Source organism: Haemaphysalis longicornis, unplaced genomic scaffold (assembly GCF_048455015.1).
Source record: "Haemaphysalis longicornis isolate Haplotype H1 unplaced genomic scaffold, Haemaphysalis longicornis Haplotype H1 scaffold_15, whole genome shotgun sequence".
NCBI lineage: Eukaryota > Metazoa > Arthropoda > Arachnida > Ixodida > Ixodidae > Haemaphysalis > Haemaphysalis longicornis.
In genome coordinates this window covers 7,008,571-7,032,595 of record NW_027526257.1, presented here as the reverse complement: position 1 = coordinate 7,032,595, position 24,025 = coordinate 7,008,571, and the positions used below count along the sequence as shown (strand labels likewise).

Here is a 24,025-nt window from a genome sequence, read left to right as displayed (position 1 = left end):
CGTGGCGTGATCTCTTGCGTGATCTCCCCCTCGCAGTGCACGTGCGCTCGCGCCTCCGTTGGCGAACACAGACAAGCTCGCGCTCCCGGTGCCGAGTTTGCGCTGCCGGTTGCAGCCGGTTCTTGCGCGTGCAACGCGGCCCACTTTGCGACATCTCCGAAAGCATGCGGCGGTCACGTACCACGAGACACAAGGGATGGACAGACCCATGGCTTTAGGAGCTTCGCCCCTAAAATTCTTCTTCATTCGTATTGAATTAAGTGTGCGGCCCCAAGGAAGCATGGCAGCTGCTTATCAATGAGTGGGAAACACTGACACTGGCCCACTAAAGTGTAATGAAGGTTATGGCAGAATTTTGGAAGGAAGAAGAAAAATTTGCTTGACAAATTGCACAGGGAGGCTGCAGAATAAAGCGAGTAATGTTGTTTTTGAATAGGAAAACTTATAATGGTGGCTCAGCTGTTGACCAGTGGCATGTCTGGTGTATGCAGGAGGTTCAGCGGAGGGCTCCGACAGTGCTGCGGCACCTTCCACCAGGGTGAGTGGTGCTGGAGTCAGCGTCTGATTGAACGACACACTTTATGCGAGGGAAAGTTTGACATCCACCTGAATGCAGTCATGGGGCTACAAAGGAAAGCTATACAGCTTTCTCAGAAACTTCGCAGTTGAAAAAAAATTCATCCTGGTGGTCCCGGGTTCAAATTCTGGACCAGGACGAATTTTTCTTCAACTGCGAAGCTTCTAAGAAAGCTGTATAGCTTTCCTTTGTAGCCGTACGGCTGCATTCAGGTGGATGTTAAACTTTCCCTCGCAGAATCTTACTCCACCTTGGGGAGTTCCCCTAAATCTGGTTGATTGACAAGCTTTATGTAGAGGGTGCGACGATCAATCGTGCACTCGGTCAGTTGACCAATCAATCAAACTGTTGATCATTCAAACAAGTAATGAATTGGTGGATTGATAAGCCAATGATTCAGCCAATCTATCAACCAGTTACAGTAGACTATCGATAAACGGAACTTCAAGGGACCGAAAAATTAGTTCCGTTTAACAGGAGCTCTGTTTACTGAGATAGATGTTTGTAGGTGCAAATTTCCGTGCGTACACACTCTTAATACCATTTCATGGAGCTGTAAGCACTAGAAGATGAATGTAGCTGATGGTTTTTCAGAAAGCAAGAAAACTACAAGAGGTTTAGGCACAGCATTCACGAATGGTTTTTCAGAAAGCAAGAAAACTACAAGAGGTTTAGGCACAGCGTTCACGAAGTTGATTTGGCAACAATGAGTCGCTGCGCCCTGCAAAATGCACGAATTATTTTGGTTTGCGTCCTTGCAACTGCTCTTCACGGAGGCCAGCAGCCTCAACTTCACGAGTGGTTACGAGCCACCGAATATAGAAGCGCGAATAGCACCACGATGGCATGAGCGAGGCGGCAGGAGCTGAGCCCTGTAACCTCGGCCTCTTGAATTGAGACTGAACGAATGGAACCAGAACTGCGATGTTGCATTCGTTGCGCTAACACGGCTGACCACTAACGAGATGAGGCTTACGAGGGCCAACGAGGCAAAAAAAAAAGCATGGGGGAAGAAAGAACAAAAACAAAACAGCCGGAACCATAAAAAGCTGGTTCTCATGCCAATGGGTTTCATAGGAAGTTCCATTTCTGGTTACGTTTACACGGTGACGCGGAAATGTTAGTTCCGATTACCGAGAGTTTTTTTACATTATCTGAATGCAAAACCAACCAACTTAGAGGCTACTGTTGTGTTTAAGTGGCTATTCCGTTTAAGCGATTTCTGTTTATAGAGATTCTACTGTAATTCATTAATCGTCTAATAACCCATCAATTAATTAGTCTTCCGTGTTGCACTGCTTCGTTCAGGGAAAGAATCTTTCCTGATAGGAAGTGAAATGACTCCGCTTAAGAACATGTCAGGAGAACACATTGTCTTGGCACCACGTCTTCGGTTGATCTCACCACCCTGTAATGTGAAAAATGGGTCCTAAATTAACTCTTTTTAGGCTTCTTTAAACAGACGTAAGGGTTGGTATATGCATGCATCATGAGGCGCATTTGGATGGTATGTATTCAAAGTGAGTGTATGTGTGGTAAAATGTGGATGTGATTCACGACAAAACTCCAAGCAAACTTGGTTCCTGTCAATCAGGCAGGAGAAAAAAATAGTGGTTTATGTCTAAAACCGTCCTGCATGAGTGCTTGCGACTGCCAAGTGAACTGGCATTGTTTATGCGTTGTACGTAGGTATGAATTTTCAGTTGAGCGGTACTTCAACACGTAAAATGAAGCACTAACATTGAGGACATTGTTATGTCGAGGTAATACACTGCATATTAGGTTTAGTATGTTGGAGGAGTTTGCCCAGTCATCTACGCTGTAGGGCTTCACAGAAACAGTAGTGTTTCATAAGAAGAGGGTGCATGTTACCGTCTCCTCCGCAGGTCGTATTGTGCATATGGATGCCGGGTTCCCTTCAAGGGACCCTGCAACACTTGCCATCGACTACTAGTAATGTATTTTGGGATAAAGTCTATTGTCCCAGAAATCTCCTCCCGCAAGAATTATGAAAATCCGTTCACAATTAACGAAACTACGCGCGATGAGAAATCGCGCATAATCGCTCCCTCTCAACTCGACCGCGGACAACGCGACGAAAGCTGCGCGCTCTCTCCCGGAGAGGGGGGCGGCTCGCGGCGTTCTGTTCGGCAGCCTTCGATATGTCACAGTCCGGGGAGTTTTCTACTTTTCTCCGCAACGTGGAGGGGCCTATTTCCGGTCTGGTGCTACAAAATAGCAGGCATGGGTGCCTACTCGCAAGCAAGCGCTCGGGCTGGTAGGGCGTTTTTGAAGCAATAAACGTTTGTAGTCGAGTGGTCCTGTTAAAAGGGAAGTATTGAGCTCATCACTCAAACTCCGCGTGCACTCAAAACACAAAAGAAACGGCAAAACTGTGCCTACAGGTTCAGGCATAGAAGAGGTATGTACACAGTGATGACAACGACGGAAATGGGAGAATCTAGCCGCGAAGTTGACCAGTGACAGCCGATCGGGCAGCCATGGCCTATGTGACGACCCTTAGGCTTTGCCAGGGGTTGCATAATGAGGACTACTGAAGAGAGAGCGGTTGATTTTTCCGCGTCTTTCACATCGATTTGCGCGCTCACCGCTTCACGTGCACGTATAATATTTGGCTCAGGTATTCCTGGCAGTGTAATCTAAACGTCGCGCAGGTTTATTTGCACTGCTCAAAGAGTGTTGCAGGGTCCCTTTCAAGTGAAGAGCATGTTAGGGGCTCACGTTGTCATCGTAGCTTGCTGCCCGGACCAAAGTAGAGCCACACGGCATTCCGTTTTAGCGACTGTCGCTGTGGTGTAACCCAGAGGCTTCGAAAGCCAAATGGTTTATATAGTCATAGGCATTTAAAACTCGTGACTGCTGGTGCTTGTCATTCGTCTCCCTGTTGTTTAGCGCAAAGTAAACTGCAGGTACATTTGAGGCAAAATATCCGTAACTAAGCAATAGCGCCTGCGTTCATTTACTTAGGAACGCTCGTTGGGTTGGTTTTTGCGTTAGAAAGCGAAAAAAAGTGGCAGTGTGGTGCCGGCACGTGCGGAAGGATAAGCAAGCGCAAAGAGGACAGAACTCCCGCTGGCGCTGTTTCAGGCAGGGGGTGCGCAAGCACTGCGAAGGCGGGAAATTTGAATTGCATTGGGTGGTAGCAGTGAGCGGATAACGGCGCCACAGCCCATTACGGCTCTGCACTTCCGGCAGCTTTCACATTGAGCGGAACGGCTTTAATTTTTATTCCTCTCCTCTCCCCCACCTTTCCGACGCTCCCCTCGCCCCGGTAACCCAGGTGGTGGAGACGGTGCTGCAGCTGCGGTACAGCGGTGGTCCCGGCATGGTGGCCCGGTACTGCCGTCAGCTGGGTCTGGCGCTCACCCTGGAGGTGCAGCCCTCGCTGCTGGTCTCCCGGTGGGACGTGCTGCCCGCCCAGGAGTGCGTACTTCTTCTCTCTCTCTCCCTCTCTCTCCCCCTGTACCTCCTCTCCTGCCATTGCCACCAATGCTGCAGGAGTGGCTGCTTGGGCGACTCGGTACGACGTCGTGGTTCTTCCGGAAAGCGGGAACTATCAACAGGGACGAGAGAGAAAAATGAACACTACAGCACAAGGCACTTCTTGTCATCGTCTTCTTCTATTGCTCCTGTCAATAGCTCCTACTTTCCAGAACCACGATGTCTCAAATAGCTGTCTTGAATTGGAGCACTGCCTGGCTGCAAGCTGTAATTTCCGCACCTAACTACCTTAATGGTGGCCCTGTCATTGTCATGATCATTGTCAAAATGATTAGGTCATCGCTGTCATCGTGATCATTGTCACGGGTTTGTGTTTGTTGGAAAGGCTAGATGGAAGACCGGTGATGTGTACAAACGTTGCTTTTGGCCTGTAGTGCCCTTTCAAAGGAGCACTGGATGCTGACTTTTTCGTTAACAGAGAAATTGGAACCTTAGTAGCCTTTCGTGCACTTCGTTTGCTTTTTCTTTACCAATAAGGCCGCTTTTTATGTCAGTTAATGAGTGAATTTGCCGGGACTTCCCACATTTCCCTCGTATTGTTTTTACCCGAAATATCCTGGCAGAAATTTAGACTGAGGAAGTGCTTCTTCATACTTTCAAGCACAAAATCGACTGTGGGATTCTTTTTTTCCAGGGGAATTTATTGCACTTCCAGGGCCCTGTCAGTGAACTTTCTCCGTCAGATGTCTCAAACAGTGGCCCGAAATCGATCTTCACGTTATAACATCACAAATCATTCAACAACAAACATGCTGGGACAGCACATGCCGTCTTCACATCTTCAGCAGTCTCTGCCCTATCCTAGCGACCTTGTCAACCCATATAATCTGTTCATAAACTATGCGTGTTATCTTATCAGCAGTGATTAACTCGTTCCTCACTCATAATGTTTGCATAATATGCGTACTTCGGAGGTAGGTATACTGCAGTTAGTGTGTCAGCACACTTCCGACGAAGTGGCTCCAACTGATAAAAGGGGAAAGATGGAAAAGGATGCACATGAAATGCATGTGGAGTGGCAGTGTGGTGGTGGCCGTGTGGTGGGCGATATAATGCACCATCATCATCATCATCAGCCTGTCTACATCCACTGTAGAAGGGAGTTTTCTCTCGTAGACCTCTAGCAGCTTCTATCCTGCATTTCGTGAATTTGTCTCCTCGAATTTTTTTGAAATCCTTCCCCGGTCAATTTGTCAGTCTGTTCCGACTTTTACTGCCGCCTGACGGCAGCCACTCTGTTATTGGAGTGGTCCAACCCGGTTCACTTGCCTCAGTGCTCTTTTGAGTGCAGAGCACTTTAGGGGCTTACCTTGTTTTTGCAGCTCGGTCGCTGGACCCAAGTGGAGCCCCACGGCATTCCCTCGTAGCGGCTGTCGTTGCGGCGTGACCCGGACACTTTGAAAGCTTCTTTATGTAGTTTTATGTAGTTAAAGGTTTATGTATTCATAAGTGTTCGAAACTCGTGACCCGCTGGTGCTTGTCATGCATCTCCCTGTTGCTTAGCGCAAAGAAAACTGCAGGTACATTTGAGGCAAAATATACATAATTAACGGCAGCGCCCGCGTTCATTTAGTTCGAAACGCTCGTTGTTTTGGTTTTTACGATGGCGAGCGAAACAAAGTGGCAGTGCAACGCCGGCACACGCTGAAGGAAAAGCAAGCACAAAGAGAACAGAACTCCCGCTGGTGCAGTTTCAGGCAGTGAGCGCGCGAGCACTGCGAAGGCGGGAAATTCGAATTGCATTGGGGGGTAGCAGTGAGCTAACACAGGGGTGAGACAGCTGCGCATATTGCGCAGTTTTGATACAAATTTGTTTTGTTTTCCTGCGCCAGGCTGCTGCAAAAGCTTGAAAATAGCAAAAATTGCACCAAACTGCTCCAAAGCAGTCTTAGAGCCGGGGATTTTAACGCTCCTGTCAGTTTCAGGGGGGGGAAATTTTTACTGATGGCTTACTTTTTTAGCATCTCCAAGGTGTTGCTGTTTGTAAAGGTTTAATTGATTAATCATTCAATGAAGAACCTGCATAAAATTGTCCCCAAGATAGTTTTTCCAAAGTCACAATGTCGGGTTGCACATGTTATATTCTGTGAGTTTTTAAGTTTTTCTCATCGAAACAATTGCAAAGGCCTGCAGAAAAAATACTTATGTGTACTGAGACGAAAACTACTTCTGCAAGTTGATGAAACAACTGCAATTATCTGAGCGCTGTATGTCCGGAACGGCATTACTGGGCGCTGCCTTCCTGGTGTGGTGAAGATTGGAAAATATGACCGTTGGGCCAAGCAGTTGCTCGAGGTTCAGGCACAGTGCTCTTCACCGATTTCTACCGTGGTTTTGGTTATGGGGGTGGCTGGGTTTACATGTAGTCGTTTGTTCTGTTGCGGGAAGTTGCGCGACTCGAAGGACGGGAGTTTATCAAAATTCAACGTGGTGTCCGCGAATTTGCCGTGTTTCGGCCTTGAGTGCAAGGCGCGGAGCATGCTTGAAGTGAAATTTCAGGCTCCTAGCGGTGTTATAAAACATCGAGTTATTGCTGCCTTTGACAGCGAGCTTGCGAGCGGTGGGAATGGGACGATGACACTGCAGAAGCAGCGGCGCAGGCTACATCGCCGCAAAGTGATCAAGCAATGTCTGATAGCGGGACGGGCTATTATTGCACATTAGTAATAATGGTTAACTATCTGAAGCGAAATTCGATTCCAAAAGAGAGAGGGCTAAACATACCAACGTTACTCAAATTACGATCGTAGAGAACGTGCACATTGGGGATTGAAATGGGAGGGCTGGTGGGGTGCCACGACCTCGCTTTGCGCAACTTTTGCTGTGGCTCTACACTTGTGCTTAAAGCCGAGTATGGGATTACAAAAATAATAATTTCGGCATTCACATGATAATAAAAAATGTCTTACGATTGCTTAATTTTTCAATTCGATAATTTCAATGGAACTCCACGTTAACTATGCATAGAGCCTAAGAATTTAAAAATGGTTTGTAAAGTGGCAGTGCAGTTCGTACCTTGTGATACTCTGGCAGAAAAAGAAAACTTAATTGAAAGGCTGTTTCAGTGTTATGTACGTTCAAAACCAATTAAAAACTGCTGAGTTGCCAAAAATTTGATTTTTAGGCTCCTAAGGTGACATAATAAATGTCATCATTCTGCTCCAAATCAAGGTTCTTCTGCTCCAAAATCGAAATTTCGCTGCTCCAAAAACTTCTCCCAAATCTTATTCAGCTGTCTCATGCCTGCTAACGGCACCGCAGCCCATTATGGTGGATCACTGCTCTGCACTTCCGACAGCTTCTTTCACATTGAGTGGGACGGCTTTAAATGTTTCATTATTAGATGCGGAGCAGTGTGAGATGTGATGGAGTTGCGTGTCTGCATTTCTCTGCGTGTGTGCGTGCGCGCAGTCCGACGGAGTGCCACTTGGTGCTGGACCTGCGGAACGAGACGGAGCATGAGCTGGAGCTCAGAGCGGGTGATGAACGGCAGCCGCTGCTCCTCGAGGCCAAGGACTCCTGCCGCATACCGGTCACCGTGCGGCGGTGTGCTGCGAAAGGGTGAGTTTCGCTTTCAGGGGAAGACACTTGAAGATTTGACATTCATTGTTCTAGAGCACATGGCTCTAGAACAAGTTCTATTGTTCTAATCTGAGGCTACGAGGTAGTTTCTAGAGGGTCCACGAAGACAAAGTATGTTTGGCCCATTAAAGAGACTGCTTCCTCCCTGTGACAATGCTGCCAGTTCTATCGCAGACTTCAAACAACTAATAAACATTCCAAAAGGAAAGCATGTAATGTGGCGGCGCATTGTGCAAAATTCGAAAGCTTTTTTCAACATTTCTCGCGCTTTTTCTTTTTTTTTTTTTGCACTTAAAAAACACTTTTTGTGGCTATAATGGAGCTAAATGACATGACGAAATTCCAGTGACCAGAGTCTTGTTGGGCGAAGTTGTATTTTGTTTTCATAGAAACCTTCAAAGTTGTTCGATCCATGACACCTTTGCTTAACGTAAGAGAAATCATAAGTTGTCAATTTTTTGTCCACTGTAAATTGGGTAAGATTGAATGGGTTCGTATCTGTTTCTGCTTGAAAGACGCGAGTTCGCAGAATTTTAGATTTTTTGCTATTTCAAACGAGGTGTGACATTAACTTATTTTTTTTTGTTGTTTACTTGGTTGAAGTGACTACAGATAGCACGATGAGAGCTTGGGTGCAGAGCCATGAATACAGAAAGCATAGTATGCATGAGGTGTAGATGCTGCAATAATTTAAAGACGTCGTACAGTGCACAAATGTGCAAAACCAGATCCTTAAGACAAGATGGCTTAAAGAGAGCACTCCAGCATTCTAACTCTGCGAAGAAGTAACATAAAAAGCAATGGCAGTGTGCATTATAATGGGTACAGCAAAAGCAAGATTACTAATTTTAGAGGGCAGCATAAGTCAGTCATAGGATTGAAGAAATAATTACTGTCGCTGCACTTTGTTTTACTCGAATGAATTGGCGCAGGGTGTTAAAACAGCTTTTCTGCGATTCTAATAAAGCTGAACTCTCCAAAGAAGTTACTTTGGAACCAAGCAAACACTTCATCCTGTTTAGAAGTGTTCCGTCTATCTGTTATATGGAAGAATTCTATGTTCAGGGTTCGCACAGGTCCTTGAAAACCCTGAAAACCCTTGAATTTAGAAGTGTCAATTTCAAGGCCTGGAAAGTCCGGGAATTTTTACATGGTCCTTGAAAACCCTTGATTTTTCCGGAGAGAATCAATGGCCCTGTCTTTTCACAAGAATTTAAAGTGTTTGTCGTGGATTTTAGGTGCTAACAAATCTAAAGAAACATTGTAACAATCAAGTTTCAGTGTATTGCGTGAAATTACAAGTTTGGTGCATGGACTTTCATTATTACAAGGCAACATTGGGAGCAGGCACTTGTCAATCCAATCCTGGTCACGATACAATCCAGTGAAAGCCAGCTTTTGTTCTTTAACTTGCATCTTCCATCTAGTTTGTGGACGGCCTTTCATTGCATGTTTGCTGTACCTCATACGCTCCATCAGCGTTTGCTTTTACGTGCAAATGGTGGACGGGTACATAGTTCATCCTGCCTTGCAGCAACACTTGCGGATTTAATATCAGCTGATACTCTCGTTGACAAAGCAGGAGATGCAGGCAACATTAACTAAGTTTTGAAATCAAACAGCCTCAGCAAACAAAAAGGAAAAAAAAAAACTCTAAATACCAGCCATAAGGTAAAAAATAAAGCTGGGGGAGCATTTACAAACCCGTTAGCACTTATGTAAATGTGCACTAATGTGCTTAGGCATCGTGCAATAAAAACTTTTGCATTGTGTTGGAAAAGTTATAAATAATCCCGGATAAAACATTAGATGGGGACCTTGAAAATGTGTTTTCTGGTCCTTAAAAGTCCTTGAAAACCCTTGAATTTTCGCTTTTGAAGCCTGTACAAACCCTGTATGTTGCTGCACTGTAGTGGCTGCAAATAACTCCAGGAGCAGTGCTTCTGTAGTGTCTTGTATCCGCAGGAGTGTACAATGCCTAACAGCTTGGATAGAACAGCGAGAGAGTGTTTTTTTTTTTTTAAGTATCGTAAAGTAGCGACATAATTGAAAATAGAGCAATAGGATTGTGGTATAAGTTCACATCAATGCGATGATCATGTCATAAAAGTATCCTATATTGAACTCATTCATGTTGTGTAGCCACCACTTTTCTCTGAGCAGTTCAATGCAGTAATGCCTAAAGTACTATGCGAAATTTAGTGGGAACAAAGGTGTTATGTGGAATCGAAAGTTTGCGATTACCCTTGGCAGAGCAATAACCGAGGGGGTATTGCTGACAATAACCAACTGAGAATGCTGAAATTATAACGCCCACATTTGATTACCCCTGACAGTGATCTCGTGCAAGCTTCAAATTTTTTGCTGTTTCATTGTTCATTTATATTTGTTTCCATGATGATTATACACATTATGGCAGAAAAGAGAGTCAAAAGTTGGGCCTGGCAATTTGACCATGGCGTACACCGTTCGCACAGGCCGGACAGCGACAGGGTGCAAACAAAAAAACGTATTGCGTTGCACAAACTTGTGGGTAATAAAGCAATACCGTATTTATTCGATTATAAGGCGGTGACGATTATAAGGTGAGGCTGCAGTTTTGAGAGTCGAAAAAGGAAAGTATATTTCTGAGCTTCGAATGTAAGGCGGGATATGACTTTGAGACAACGGATTTTGGGAAAGAAAACCTCGCGTTATATTCGATAAATACGGTATTTCTAGTGCTGAAATGCAATAAATTTGAGAACTCAATAAATAGTGCATAAGACAGTGTAAATATCGTTATAGAGAGCAGTAGTTATCAACGAAGTTGATATTGGTGGTGATGGGGATAAGTTGGTAATGTATTTACTGAGTGTCATATCGAGTGTCTCCATTGTTCATCAATTTGCTTGTTGCTAAATTAATGCCCAAGCGGAGAGAGAGAGAGAGAGAGATGTGGTGCATTTCTACATGTGTGTGACACAGGTCGTCGGGAGGCGAGGGTGACGGCGGCGGGGAGGAGGAGGAGGAGGACGGCAGTGCGCGGCTGTCTCGGCTGGAGGCGGCCTGTCGCCAGCACCTGAAGGAGGCCGTGACGCTCCGCTGGTGGCTCATATCCTTATGAATACAAATCTGTTTCGAAACTCCCCACAGGCCCCATGCATCAAAAATCACTCTGTTAGCATGCCTGCTCAGCGGCCAAAGAGGAACAGGCACGCTAGCCTTGCATACTCAAGTGCTCAAGTAGTGGTCAGGCGCTTGCAGCTCCTGCCGTAAGTCATGAAGGAAAAACTGTGGAAACAACACAAGTGAGCACGCCTAATTCAAAGTCCCCCAATTTGAAAAGCAAGCTTTATTTTGTTAACTTATGCTATGTTTAGTAAACGTTCAGTGATGCGCAATTTCTCTTTGCTTCCATCTGTCTGTTCCATTGGCTCGGTTGGGTGGGGGATAGTACGAGTGACATATGGTGGACCAGAGCGATGTATTGGAATCTGGCTGCCTTTGTGTGTTCGCCGTTATTGTTGCAGGCACCGACTGACCCGAACGAAGGGAAAAATTTATGCAAGATTCAATTGCTTCTTTGTAGAAGAAATTTTGCATAAGGAAACCCGCAGACAGGTTGAACCTATTTTCTACACACCTGAGCAATGTTTACAATTGGGGTGGCAGAACTGCTGTGAACAGTGAAGATTTAGGGGGGCATGGATAGAGAGCGCATTGCGCAGAGAGGTCGTTTCCCCTTGACTGTGTCAGCACCCCTCCCTGGACAGGAGTGGGGAGGCCAGCCTGGATGAGGTTCCGTGGACGCCCCACATGCTGGACACCATCGTGCAGTCGCCGCTTCAGTGGGGTACGTGAGACCCACATCTCCCCCATCTCCTTCTCTGTATTGACGGCTAACGTTTACGTAGTTTTTCTGTTCCATTGGATGTATTCCATTCTTCAACCTCCACCTCTGTCTGTAGACAAGTGCGAATTTTCGCATAGAATGCTTTGTGGCGACCACTTTAACACGTTCGGGCCCATGCCTGTTGAAATCTATAGTATACTGTCAGCGCTTTCAAGTTAAAATTTTGACGTTTTCCCACTCCAATGTGGTGCTTTCCGAGTGCTCACTGAGAGCTGGCGCTATCTACTGAGTTGTAAAGACACCACTAACATCCACGTGTTACGAAAGTGTTTTATTCCGGGATACACAAAGATTTCCATGACGTCATATCCGTCACGGAAGTGAAGCCACTGCAACAAAGCAAGCAGCCTGTAAAGGGTGCTTTCCTGCACACAGGGTCTTCTTGTGGGGAAGCTACCTTTAGTACTAAAGAGTACGTTATACTTAGGGTTGTTCGTTTTCGGGTTTTATAATTTAACTCGAAAATGTTCTATGCCGGGATACACCAAGATTTCACTGACGTCATGTTTGCCACGGAAATGATGCCAGTACACCTTTGCCGAAGCGACTTGCTAGCGGGACGTCGCTCGCCAAGCACACCCACAAGACATCTGCGTACCCGCAAATCATGCTCATTTCACGGCAGATTTCGCCGCCCGTTTCACTTTCGTGTTTTACCGATTCCTATGACAGAGGAATCAACCACAGTTTTTTTTTTGTTGTTGTTCGTGTGCTGAAATTTTTTTAAAGCTCCGCTGGTGGCTTCTGATGGGTGCCCAGATGACACTAAGACGGTGTTGACATTGTGCTTTGTGCAACCACGGAAACACCGCATTTTTAGTGATTCGAACAATTCTACACGCAACTGTACAAGACATTAGTAGCACTGACTCTGAGGGTAATTTTTCGTCGTCGGATTTCAGCATGGAAAGCGACAGTGTGCGAAACCGGCCCACAACCTGATACCTCTCTTAAAAAGAAGCCCTACAAAATGCGAAAGTATCAAAACTGTGAATTGTGCTGCAAACAAAAGAAAAAAGCGTGGAGCAGAAAACCATTTGTTTTCTGCAATGCATGTGTGTCCAAGCTATGTTTCGAACGAGGCACGAAACCCACCAGTGCTAACATTTTTTTTTCATAAGTCAAGAAAATTTATAGTTAGGCGTTTGATATTTGCAGGAGGTTCGCACTGATATTTATGTTAAATTTATTGTGTTATTTTTTTTGTGGAGCAACACCAATCTTCTTGCTTATTTCTTTGTGTTTGTCCCATTTTCAACAGCGTTTTCATTATTATTATCTTTTTTTTTTAAATAAAAATTTCTCTTTAAAAAGATTACCACTGCAAAGGAAATTTTCTCTATTACAGTTAGATATGATACGCTCATATATTGCATATATTTTGCGACCAGGAAAAAATGGTGCGCTACACTTCCCAAAATCACAATTTTTCCTGTGGGCAGGAAAATGTCAAAAGGGTTTTCTCATTCTTGCTTCATGAGGAAGAAGTGAGCTCCTGTCGAGAATTCCACTTGCCTATTGAGTGAAAATGCAAGGTGGTTGGTGGGCTTACCACAGCCTTCTGAATTTCAAAGATGAGAGCGTCTTGTGGAAACTTTTTTCACGAGTTTTAGTTTAACATAACAAACGGGTGAATAGTGTTGCGCATAGTTTATCTATGCGTGCGATTGCGTCGGGGTTCCGGAATGGGAAAGTGGTGAATCGCACTTGTATGTGCATGGCGCATGCAAGCCTGAGAAAAAGAGGCATTGAGAAGCGGTCATTTTGTAACAAGCGCCGCAACTGATATCCCCAAAAAATCTGTACAACAGTGTGTGTGGACAGGTGAAACGTTGTTCGGAGGTTAGTTAAATCGTCAACCAGTTTCCGGGGGAAAGTTTTTCTGTGCAGGAAAATTTGGTGCTTTCTGAGAAAGTTCATATTTGAAGAAAAATTCATTCCGGTCCAGGATTCCAACGTGGGACTACTGCCCATCGAGGGCAGCCACTCTACCAACTGAGCTCTATGCAGGGTTCGCACAGGTCCTTAAAAACCTTGAAACCTCTTGAATTTAGAAGTCCCTATTTCAAGGCCTTGAAAGTCCTGGAATTTTTAAATCATCCTTGAAAACCCTTGATTATCCTGGAGAGAATCAATGGCCCTGTCTTTTCACGAGAATTTAAAGTGTTTGTCGTAGATTTTAGGCGTTAACAAATGTAAAGAAACATTGTAACAATCAAATTTCAGTGTATTGCATGAAATTGCAACAAGTTTGGTGAATTTTCATTATGAGGCAACATTGGGAGCAGGCACTTCTCAACCCAATCCATGCCAGGACACAATCCAGTGAAGGCCGGCTTGTGTTCTCTATCTTGCATCTTCCATCTAGTCTGTGGATGCTTGCTCATTGCATGTTTGCTGTGCCTCATATGGTCCATCTGCGCTTGTTTTTACGTGCAAATGGTGGACGTGTACATAGTTTGTCCTGCCTTGCAGCTACACTCTCTATTTAATTTCAGCTGATACCCTTGCTGACAAAGCAAGAGACGCAGGCAGAATTAACTAAGTTTTGAAATCAGACAGCCTGAGCAAAACAGCAAGAAAAAAGAAAAACACCAACCGTGAAATAAAAAAAGGTGGGGGAGCATTCATGAACCCGTTAGCACCTATCTCAATGTGCATTGATGTGCTTAAGTATTGTGCAAGAAAAAAACTTTTGCATTGTGTTGAAAAAGCTAGAAATAATCTCAGATAAAACACTACACTGGGACCTTGAAAATGGGTTTTCTGGTCCTTGAAAGTCCTTGAAAACCCTTAAATTTTTGCTTTTGAAGCCTGTACGAACCCTGTCTATGCCTTTAGCTAATGGAGGTGAAAAATGAAAAATGCCTGCCTGTTGAGATTTCAGATTTCAGATTTGGGTGGTCTAAATTAGCCTGTAGCCGTTGTGGGCTAACGTACGGGATAGCAGAGGACCCCGGCTAGCTTTGCTAGAGAACGCTACGCGCCGTACACTAGCCCTGCGGAATCCGAAGACTCGCGCACGGGTTCGAGTACTCACATGCGGTAGACAGGCTCCGGCAATCCAAAGTGAGGCTTTATTGCCTGGCAGATACAGTGCATACACCAGACAACACGACTATCGCTCGCGGGGAGACAGTGGCTCCTGTCGCTCGCTCAAGCCGCTGGGCTCAGACCTCGATATCCGTCATCACGGCCGCGGGAGCAGGGGAGGCATCCCGAGGCGACCGATCAGGGCAGAATCTCTCGGCAGAGTCCGTGGACCCAACTGGGTTCACCGTCATCGGGGCATTCGGCGTAGGCACAGCCGAGCCAACCGACTCCGACCAAATCGCCCAGTCGACTCCCTGCCGGAGTGCTTGTTTGTCCCGCAGGTCAGCTCGGAGGGGAGAGGAGGTCTTCCCCAGGTCGGGGAGAGGGTGGCGCTAAGGAAGGTGACAAACTGGTCCTCCTTCCCTCGCGCACACGTTCGCGGCAAGCCGGTTCGGCGCGTCGCGCGGGGTCATGAAGAGGTCACGACCTACGTGACGCGCCGGCTGCCCAAAATGGCGGCTCCCAGCTCGCGGAAACATGTGCAGGCGAGGCGTAGGGGAACACGGGCCCCCACAATCCCCCCCTCCTCAAGACTGAGCCTGCACTGCTTGGACAACCGCTGCCGAGCAAAAGCGCAACACATCCCCAAAGTTAACAGCACTCACCCCCGGTCAACAAAGGTCCGCAAAGTTCCTAGCAGTTCGAAGCAGCACCACACCACACGCACAGTCCACGACACACCTTCAGTCCAGCGCGTCCTTGTAGTCACCGGAGGTAGGGCAGTCCAGGAACAGCAGGTCGGGGCAGCAGATGTAAACAGCAGGCGAGAGCGGCAGGTGTAAACCGCAGGCCGAGGCAGCAGGCGGGCCGACGTCTCCTCAGACAGAAGGGGCCTCTTAAGCCAGTCGTTCGTCCGGAAAGGCCACCAGCGTCCGCCACAGAGACGGCCGCCATGGTCGTGAGGGCACAAGAAGAGCCAGTCGACACAGGGTCGTGGCCCCGACAGTGTGCAGGCCGGGCCCACCAGGGACCAGCCCAGAAGAGCAGCTTTTGGAGTGCTCGTGTGCTGCCAGTGGAGCGCCCGTGGCAGGTGCCTCGGAGAGGCGCCCTGTGTGCCTGCTCAGGAGGCCGCATCTTGATCGTCGCTGAACCGCGTCCAGCGGGCTGCGGCCTGAGGACGGGGCCTGGGCTGCCAGCGATGGTAGGCACCAGCGGCTGCTGGAACCGGCCGCGTGTGGTGTGGCTGCGGGCGACATGACCAGACCGGGGACAAACGCCAGGGGGGATGTGCTGCAGAAACAAGTTGGGAGTAACAGCAAAACAACGCCCAACTTCCCTGCTACTGCTTTCCGAGTGGGAAAGCGAAACAGTGTGCTCGGGCCAGGCTAGGGCCAAAAAAAGGAACCCTAACACTGGTGCAGCGGTTCGATAACCCGGAATTTCGTGTGCTCAGGGCAGTAGGCCGCCACCGGTATCGCACACTACATTCGAGGTTATCAAGCCAAATCACGGAGTGGCAGAACTTAAAATGTAAGCCTTTGGCCCCACTCGTGACCGGCCGCCCACGAGTCGCATAAAGAGCTCAAAAACCGCTCTTCGCAGACTGCGCGAGATAACCACCTTGAAGGGGTCAGAGGCCTCCTTCGATGGGATGTATATCAGCAGAAGTTCCCCTTAGGTTGAGCAGAAACGTAACCTACCAGAAAAAGAACAACCAGAAAACCAACAAAGCAAAACATTCAAACAAACAAATAAACGCGCCTGCAGCAATACGAACTGCTTTGCGCTCGGCGCCGACAGCAATACGAGCTGTTAGCGGACGCCACGGCGGCCGCGCCGCCCCCCTCCTCAGACTTTCGGCTCTTCCTGGCCTGTCAATGATTCGGGTTCACAAATATTTACAACTTGGTGCCGACAGCAATACCAGCTGTTACCGGACACCCGGTGGCCGCGCCACCTCTCTCCATCTCAGAGCACGGCTCTTCCCTGAGCCCAACAAAGACAACAACAACAAAAAAAACAATATATCCATATTATGTACAGGCTATTTACAAAACGGATAGTTCTGCTCACCCTTAAGGAACTCTTCGCTGCTGAACGCCGTACCGGAATTGTAGGCAGGGGCTACTGCCGGCATGGGCGGTAAGGGGGGGTTGCCCGGGATTCGGCGCGGGGTGGCAGCCGTCCCTTCGGGGCTCCCTTTGTTACGCTGCGCGATGGGAGGGTGCGTGGGGCGCCGCGAGATGCGGTGAGCGCCCGCGCGAGCTCTCGGGAGCGCAAGGCGCGCTCGTCGAGCTACCGTCGCGGCGGCGGCTGCGCGGGTGGGAGACATGGCTTCCCTGCCCGCTCGCGCGGCCTCCGGAGTGCAAAGCGTCTCCGGCAGCGTTGCGTTTTTGCCGCGCGCGCGCGAGATATTCGGAGCGGAGCGCGCTTCCGATACCTCGGCCAGCTTTGCAAACGGGAGCAGGGCTGCATGAACGCCTTCCCTATACCCGCCGTTGGCAATGTCAATAGCCAGAAAATCACGGCCGAGAATTACAGGCACTGTGAGGCCCGGGAGATGTACGAATCTGTGGCGTCGCACTCGTTTCTCCCATCGGACCACCAACCTCGCCGAGCCGCGCCTGAGTTGGCTTTCCCGCTCGCTAGGTGGAAAGCGATGTCGCAAGCTCGCAATCGAATAGCTCTCCGATGCAAATGAGCGAGGACATCATCGCCGAACAGCGTAACAGACGCTCCGCTGTCCAGCAACGCCGCAAACTTTCGACCAGCGATCGTAAGGGCGATGAAAGGCGCTCGTGCGTTGGGGCGTTTCACCCTGCACGCCATCGGGATTAGGGGCTCAGGCTCACCACCTAATGTAGCCATAGCCGTCGGCGACGAAGTGCTCACCGACGGCGGCTGGCGTTTCCCGAATTGCGCTGCCTTTCCGGCGCCGGGCAGGGAGCGGTGCACGCGCGGGCATAGTGGCCCGTTGCGCGGCACTTGTAGCAGACGATGCCGCGATGCGACTGCGCAGCCGGAGGCCGCTGTCCGCGCAACGCTGGCGGGTTCCCTTGGCTTGCCACTAGAGGTGTGCGCCGTGTCGGTTTTGACCGGCGGCGGCGTGGTGGTCGTTTTTTGTCGGCGGCGGCGCGCGGCGGCGGCGCCGGCGGCGCCGAAACCGGAACCGCAAATTAAAAAAAGGCCAGCCATTAAAAAAATCGTTCCGCTACATCCAACGCGATTTGGACAACATTCAGCTGTGGTGTCACAAGCGGCACATGTCATTAAACCTGAAAAAAACCTGTACACATGTGTTTTACGAAGAAAAGAAATGCCTCGAAAAATTTTTACGCTATAGACGGGTACTCGTTGCAAACTGTTGGTGAAAACTGACCAACGACTGTACTGCAGCATTCAGTTCCGAGTCCGCGAGCTCCTCCAGGTCGGAGACCCGGTAGTGCACAGTCTTCACAATGTCACGGCAGTTGACCAGCAAATCGTGGAGTCTTGGGACGCTTCCAAATCCGTCCTTGATGACCAAGTTGTGTAGGCCGTGCCCAACACACAGGAACCACAGGAACCATTCGGAAATAATCTTTGACTGTCGCCGCCTTCTTGCAGTCGTCTTGCAGTTTATGGACATCCATCAAGTGTCTCTGCATGTTCGACGTGCTTACGGTGCTCGCGTAGCGTTTCACGTTGCAGCTGCGGAGGAAACAGGCGATTATTTAAACTCTCACAACTAAACGATTAGGCTGCTCACAACAAACGGTTTGGCAGGCGCCTTGGTAGGCGTTATGAAATTCCGCCCCCCCACCCCCCCCCCCCACCCCCGGCCCCCTCACCCGAACCCGAAACTATGCTAATTCCTGCGAGGTGATATGCGCGCATTTCACCGTCAATTTCAACGTATGTGAACTCTGAACTCTAGACGGGCGTCCTGATGTACGGTCGCGAAAACGGCAGCCGGTCTCGCGAGCACAACAGCTGAGGAGCGCACTGCACGGTATTTAGTCTCACAAATTTCACAATTCCTACGAGGCGCCAGCCAACGGCTCAGTTACTTAGAGAAACAAAGGAGCGCTACTTACGATTCGAAAGGCTTTGAGCCTTCCTTCTTTGAGGAGTTGGTCAAGCAGCTCTTGCAGTAGTAGTCCGTTCCAACTGTCTTCTGCTTTCCCACCGTGATGTATGCTAGGCGTCCAAAATGTTTCCAAACAAAACTAGACTTCCCCTTCGAATGCAAAGGAACAATCCGAAAACTTCCAATCGGCATCTTAAACACATCGGGGCCAGGAATTTCTTCCTCGCAACAAGTTGCAGATATGTCGCCGATTCCATCCGCAACCTCAGTACACGCGACCGTCAAGCCGTCATTCCGGCGTTTCGAGGCCGTGGCTACCGTAGCAGAGGCCGCTGCTTCTCGTTGCGCCATTTTGCGCGCGAAAGAGTAGTTAGGCAATCCCACGTTGCTCTGGCTAGAGACGACACGCATGCGCAGATGAGCGGAGAGCAGGGTTGCTTTTGTTTTCTGTTGCTTCATTATTCTCCTACGTGACATTGAAAAATGCCCGAGGCATGAAAAAAAATTTGAACAAAACACGAAATCTCAAACAAAGCTGGATTAATTTTTAAAAGTCATTTTTATTCTATATACGTAAATGCCGCGCCGATCACGCCGAAACAATACGTCGGCGGCGGCGGCGGCGGCGGCGCGCCGATCAGTTAGTGTCGGCGGCGGCGGCGCGGCCAGAACAGTCGGCGGCGGCGCGCCGACGTCTCGGCGCACACCTCTACTTGCCACTTGGGCGTAGCGGTTGGGTTCCGAGTGCGCTACTGCACCCTGACTGCCGCGCTGCGCGTTCGGTCCCCTCGAGCTTTCCACACGGGCGTAGCTGTTGGGTTCCTCATGCGCGTTTTGTCCCCGGCCGTAGCCGTGCCGCGGCATGCCTTGCTGGGCGTCAGAACGCGCCCGCATGGCGTACGAGTACGGGTCGAGCGCGCGCTCCGACACATCGCGCGGCTCTTGGTCTCTTTGTTTTGCCTGCTCAAAGCTGCTCTGAGCAGCTCCAAGCACCTCCGTATTTTATTTGCTCGTAGAACATCTATGACGGGAGCAGCTTTGGGCTGCTTGGAACTGCTCAGAGCTGCTCTGAGCAGGCAAAAAAAAGAGACCTTCTATTTCCGTGCTCTCCGCGTACGCTGCTGTTGCCGCGGCGCGCGGCATGGGCGGTGGGGACGCACCCTGCCATGCGCACCTTGGCTCCAGCGTGGCGTGGGCTGGGGGAGGCGGCCGATAGCTGCGAGCAGCTAGAATATCGGCTTGGATGCGTTTTGCTTCGCTGGCCAGTTCATTGAGGTTGGCAAACTGACTGCCTCGAAGGTACGCTGCAAAAGTTGGGTGGGCTTGTCTCGTCACCCTCTCAACCTTTTCCGCCTCCGACGCCATGGGCTTTGCGAGCAAAAACAACTCCTGCATTGCCCTGACGTATTCGAGCAGAGACTCATCTCGGTGTTGAGTTCGCATCTCTAGCTCGTTCAACATGCGGCGCTCGTAGTAGCGCTTCAAATTCTCCCATCGTACGAGCGTCGCGCCCCACCAGCCGGTACCACCGTGCAGCCTGGGCGGTCAGCGATATAGGCCGTCCATACCCGACGCCTCCTGATAGCGGTGCAGCGCCTCGAGGTACTCCGTAGCACTCATGCGGTCAGAGTAACCGCCGTACTCGGGTATTCTGAGGCTACCGAGCGAGCTCTTAGGCCTGACGCTCGGTTGTGCGCGCACCGCGTTGATCAGGGCTTGTGCGAGATCGACTGCTGCCGAAGGCAGGGGTGGTTCCTCGGCGCCCTAGCCGTAACCGCTTGCGAGGTCTGCGTGGTGGGGTACGTTCGTGGCGCAAGCGCGTCGGCGAACGATGCGACCGCCGCACCGCTAGAGCCGTGAGGCTCGTACACGGCGGGGTCGGGTGCGCTAGAGCTGCGGCGCAGCTCCTCCTTTGCAAACATATCCGCTGGGCTGCTACGACCAAGGCCCGGAGGGCATGATCTCGTTGCAGCCCGTGGTGACGGCAGGTGGTCGCAAGAAGCGTTCCGCCCGCCGACACCGTGCGGCACGCCGGCAGGAGTGGGATGATAGCTCCCGTGACTCTCCCGCGCGGCGCTTTGGTTGCCTGCTAGGATAGCGCTGCCTGGGCCCCAGAGGGGCCTGGGCGTAGTGGTGGCGGCCGACAGGCGCGGGACTCGGTATTCATCCCTCGCGCTGTCGGAGTGCCTCACGCCGGCAGAAGTGGGATGGCTCCCGTAACTCTCCTGCGCGGCGCGTCGGTTATCGGGGAGATCGGCGCCGCCTCGACAAAGCTCTGGCGTAAGCACGGTGGCAGACAGCAGCGGGTCGACAGTGGCGTCCCGCAAGCCGTTACCACAAGCAATCTCGTTCGACAACCAGCCCTCAACTTCGGAATCAAGCAACGAGAAGCGGGGGTGCCGCCCTGTCATCGCAAAAAACCTTGGTTGGGCGCCAATGTGGGCTAACGTACGGGATAGCAGAGGACCCCGGCTAGCTTTGCTAGAGAACGCTACGCGCCGTACACTAGCCCTGCGGAATCCGAAGACTCGCGCACGGGTTCGAGTACTCACATGCGGTAGACAGGCTCCGGCAATCCAAAGTGAGGCTTTATTGCCTGGCAGATACAGTGCATACACCAGACAACACGACTATCGCTCGCGGGGAGACAGTGGCTCCTGTCGCTCGCTCAAGCCGCTGGGCTCAGACCTCGATATCCGTCATCACGGCCGCGGGAGCAGGGGAGGCATCCCGAGGCGACCGATCAGGGCAGAATCTCTCGGCAGAGTCCGTGGACCCAACTGGGTTCACCGTCATCGGGGCATTCGGCGTAGGCACAGCCGAGCCAACCGACTCCGACCAAATCGCCCAGTCGACTCCCTGCCGGAGTGCTTGTTTGTCCCGCAGGTCAGCTCGGAGGGGAGAGGAGGTCTTCCCCAGGTCGGGGAGAGGGTGGCGCTAAGGAAGGTGACAAACTGGTCCTCCTTCCCTCGCGCACACGTTCGCGGCAAGCCGGTTCGGCGCGTCGCGCGGGGTCATGAAGAGGTCACGACCTACGTGACGCGCCGGCTGCCCAAAATGGCGGCTCCCAGCTCGCGGAAACATGTGCAGGCGAGGCGTAGGGGAACACGGGCCCCCACACCGTTCTCTACAGCACACCTCGTGGCACGGGTGTAGCCTTGGATTGTAAAACCCCGGAAGGTTTAAGAGTGCTACTACTGCCTTAAAAACTTTGAATGCAGTGAGGCATGCCCTAAATTCGCAGTTTCAAATTAGCCTGGATGACGTTGTAGCGCATTTTGAGCTACATTTCTCACATTTCAACAGCATTGCGTTAGGACTTATCAAGCAGTACTGCCGAAAGACTCTTCTGTGCTTTGCAAACCCATTTTAACGTATGCTGAGACAATACGGGTTTGCTTGATTTGTCTGTGGGGCAGTGCATTGTTATTGGCCTGCCTTGTCCTTGACTGCAATAAGCGAACCAATCGCAAGACACGAGCCTCCTTCAAAGGAATATTTAACGGTGGTTCATGTGCATCGATGTATGTGTTCCTGTCTTCTGCGCTGCTTACAGTTGAACCTCTTTATTAGGAACACGTACCGGGGAGAAGTTTCCGTCTCTTATTTTAGATGTCTCTTATAAGCAGGGTACGACGTTTTCACTTACTAATCATCCCTTATTTCAGTGTGGGTACTGTACGACTAAAATAAGCTTGAAAGAATGCTACATCATGTTGCAAAAGGTTTATTCTAATTTATCTTTTGCCCCCACAATTTATGAAGTGGTTCTGAATCTTTGTTTGCTTCGGGGCTGCAATGTTTTTTACAAGATGAATTGTAGATGTCGAGTTCACAAGCCTGATGAATAACCAGAGTGTGCAGCTTCTTCCGCTGTGTGCTCTGGCTATTCATCAGGCTCGCAGGACTCGAAATTTGCGATGCTTCTTGAATGGGAGCTACACCATTGGGAGAGCCCACTGCACGCTCCTAGTATTCTTGGCTTGTGCAGAAGCCCACATGCACGGTCGCACTCGTACGCATGGCGGTAATTGTATTTTCGTTGTCAGGGCTTGTCGTCATCATTTCATAGCTGACGGAACCACTGTGTGTTTGCTGAAGCTATAATAAATATAGTGACTGCGGGCGTGTGTCGTCCCCCTTTGATTCCACATCACACACAAGTGCAGTTAGCAGCTGGTGGCAGCGCATCTAAAGTTAACCTGTCTGTTACAAGCGAGATCATTGACTAAACTTCAAGGATAACTTGTCCTTTATTACCAACTATCTTCTACATCCGATCTCTCTAGTAAAAGAGGTTACTTTAATGGGAAAGATAGGGTGGCCATTCGTGTGGGTGAATAGTGTCTCTTATACCCGATTGTCTCTTACACCCGTGTCTTTTACCTTTCAAGTGTATTTTTCAATTGTATACCTTCAAGTGTATTTTTGGACCCGTGAATTAACCTCTCTGTAGGTTGTGCATGCAGTAGCAGTCTATTTCAGTATGCAATGGGCAGCCAGCATTACCGAGGAACAAACTGCATATTTGTACGTGTGAAAATACTAATCAGTGCTATTAAAAATGAAAAGCTGGGCAGTCAGTTTTTTTTTTATAATGAGGACATTAGCACCGATAGGCAGGACAGAGGATTTAAATACACGGGATGAATGCTAACGAACAAACATGGGACAAACATGGCACTGCCATTTGTCCCGTACCTTTCTATCTTCTGTGCCATCTTTCTGCGCTATCTTTCTGCGCTAATATACTAATGCACTAATTAGTGCACAGGTGGACGGGAAAGAGGACGGGCAGTGTGAGTGCTCGTGTGGGCCCATTTCTATTCTGTGCGCTGGTTACTTCTCTTGATGCACTGCCAACTCGCCCAAGAAGTTTCTCTCGCATGCAAGGTGTTCCGTTTTGCTGTTGTGTCTTTCTGGTGACTGACCAGTGGTGACCGGTGTGCCCTTCCACGCGCAGAGGTGCAGGTGGACGGTCGCGTGCACAGCCCCGAGCAGGAGTACGTGTTCCCGGTTGGCGAACCCCTGAGGCTCAGTGTGCTGCTGAGGAACGTCTCGCGTGAGTGCTCCTCCGAACCTGACTGTGGTTATAACTTGTGCGGAGTTGAACACTCCGTGTGTGCTATCGCACGTATCGCAGTGTGCTGGAATGTTAGCTCTGAGACGTCGTACTTAGTACGACGTCTGAGTACGATGGAACCCAGCTGGTATGTCTTTCGTGGAACTGCGGGAAGGCAACAAGAAATGAATGACAGCAGCATGCGTTCGCGGTGATGCGAACATATTGCTAAACAACTCGTAAAATAGCCAAGGAAAGAGGCAAAAGTTTAATACCCCTGCTACA

General features: G+C 49.6%; 1 protein-coding gene across 1 annotated transcript in view; it reads left to right on the top strand.

Annotated features, from left to right (window-relative positions):
- The window catches only part of LOC144165788 (trafficking protein particle complex subunit 9-like), a 94,704-nt gene that overhangs the window by 53,252 nt on the left and 17,427 nt on the right, over positions 1–24,025 (top strand). Inside the window, exons 17-22 of the mRNA XM_077695562.1 lie at positions 492–538; positions 3,879–4,021; positions 7,511–7,660; positions 10,649–10,775; positions 11,423–11,516; positions 23,642–23,740. Coding sequence (XP_077551688.1) covers positions 492–538; positions 3,879–4,021; positions 7,511–7,660; positions 10,649–10,775; positions 11,423–11,516; positions 23,642–23,740 — 660 coding nt within the window. The remainder of the gene's footprint in view (positions 1–491; positions 539–3,878; positions 4,022–7,510; positions 7,661–10,648; positions 10,776–11,422; positions 11,517–23,641; positions 23,741–24,025) is intronic.